This window comes from Branchiostoma floridae, chromosome 14 (genome assembly GCF_000003815.2).
Source record: "Branchiostoma floridae strain S238N-H82 chromosome 14, Bfl_VNyyK, whole genome shotgun sequence".
Lineage (NCBI taxonomy): Eukaryota > Metazoa > Chordata > Leptocardii > Amphioxiformes > Branchiostomatidae > Branchiostoma > Branchiostoma floridae.
This window is the reverse complement of record NC_049992.1, coordinates 132700-134123: the sequence shown is the minus strand read 5'-3', so window position 1 is coordinate 134123 and position 1424 is coordinate 132700. Positions and strand designations below refer to the sequence as shown.

General features: G+C 42.4%; 1 protein-coding gene across 1 annotated transcript in view; it reads left to right on the top strand.

Annotated features, from left to right (window-relative positions):
- The window catches only part of LOC118430840, a 14563-nt gene extending 13169 nt beyond the window's left edge, over window positions 1–1394 (top strand). The window contains exon 3 of the mRNA XM_035841873.1: window positions 1136–1394. Coding sequence (XP_035697766.1) covers window positions 1136–1245 — 110 coding nt within the window. The 3' untranslated portion in view covers window positions 1246–1394. The remainder of the gene's footprint in view (window positions 1–1135) is intronic.
- Window positions 1395–1424: the final 30 nt, after the last annotated feature.

The following is a 1424-nucleotide window of genomic DNA, read 5'->3' as shown; positions in this document are numbered from 1 at the left end:
GCCGCACACCAAACGAAACTCCAGAGAGTGAGCACCGAAGGCGCAAAGGGCGGGGCGAACCGCAGCGATTGAGAAACCGGGGCCGGACGCGGCCGACATTAACCGAACTTCCGAACGGCCTTCGCCTATCACTTAGGACCGACTGACCCATGTCCAACTGCTGTTCACATGGAACCCTTCTCCGCTTCAGTCTTCAAAGTTCTAGTTTGAATATTTGCTACTACCACCAAGATCTGCACCCGCGGCGGCTCCACCCGGGCTCGCGCCCGAGGCTTCGGCGCTCACCGCGGCGGCCCTCCTACTCGTCGCGGCCTGGCTCGGGGGCCAAATTTCATGTCGCATAAGGTCCGAACGGCTTACGCTAGACTAAGAGCCATTGAATTTGGTGACTTTTCCTAAGATTTTGCTGGCAACAATTTCACAAAGTTTGGAAATTTCCAATTTTTCATATTGCCCTGGCAACCGGTTGTTGACAGGAATTTTTTTACGAAAATCGTTAATTTTGGTTCTAACAATGTATTTTTCAGGTTTCCTTGTTACATTACTGCTATGTTATTACATTGATAAAATACTATGTAGTCTAGTTTATTTTTCATAATTAGATATGCCTAAATTATGCTAATTTGATGATGTCATTGGCCAAAATTTAAGATGGCGGGCCATTGTACCACATCAAGTATAAGTACCTTATTATCCCTTAAAATTCGTAACTACCTGTTATTTTGTCATAAAAAAACGTTCAAATGAAAGTTTTTAGTCTATTTACGATGTCTTTTGCGATTGTTTGCTGAAAAAAAATGCATTTTTGAAAATTTTAGTCGGTGGACCCAAGATGAAACATGTATGACATCATTTGGACGTAATTGATGTTGCTAATGACAACAGAAGTCAGAGCAGACATTATTATTCTGTTATCTACAATTTCTGTTACATTTTGTACCATACCTTGAAGTTTTCTGTGAATACTCCTTTTTCATGGTTCCAGCCAATACTATCACTTTGGTGACGTCATAATGACATCATATTATATAACGTAAAAGTTTTTTCAATACTTATATTTGACGTCCACATCATTCTCTGAAAATGTAGTGGTCTTATGATAAGACGTTTAAGAGTTTGCTCCTTGTGGTTTCAGCGGAGCGCAGGGCTTGGCGGCGCCGGGGCCGTGTGGGCATGGAGGATTTGGCTCAGGACTGGACCGAAGACATGAAATCATCACGTGTGCTTATTACCGATCGTTCATAGACCTAAAAACAGTATATGTTTGTGTGCGTTTTTTATCATTGTGTCCGCCCTAGTCCTCAGGTAAGCAGCGCAGCGTGAAAAACGCAAATGGCCTTTTGTTGTTCCAAAGATCTATTATGTAACAATAGGACGATACAGAACGTAGATTTGCCTACCATCTTTTTGCCGATATGTGAGTT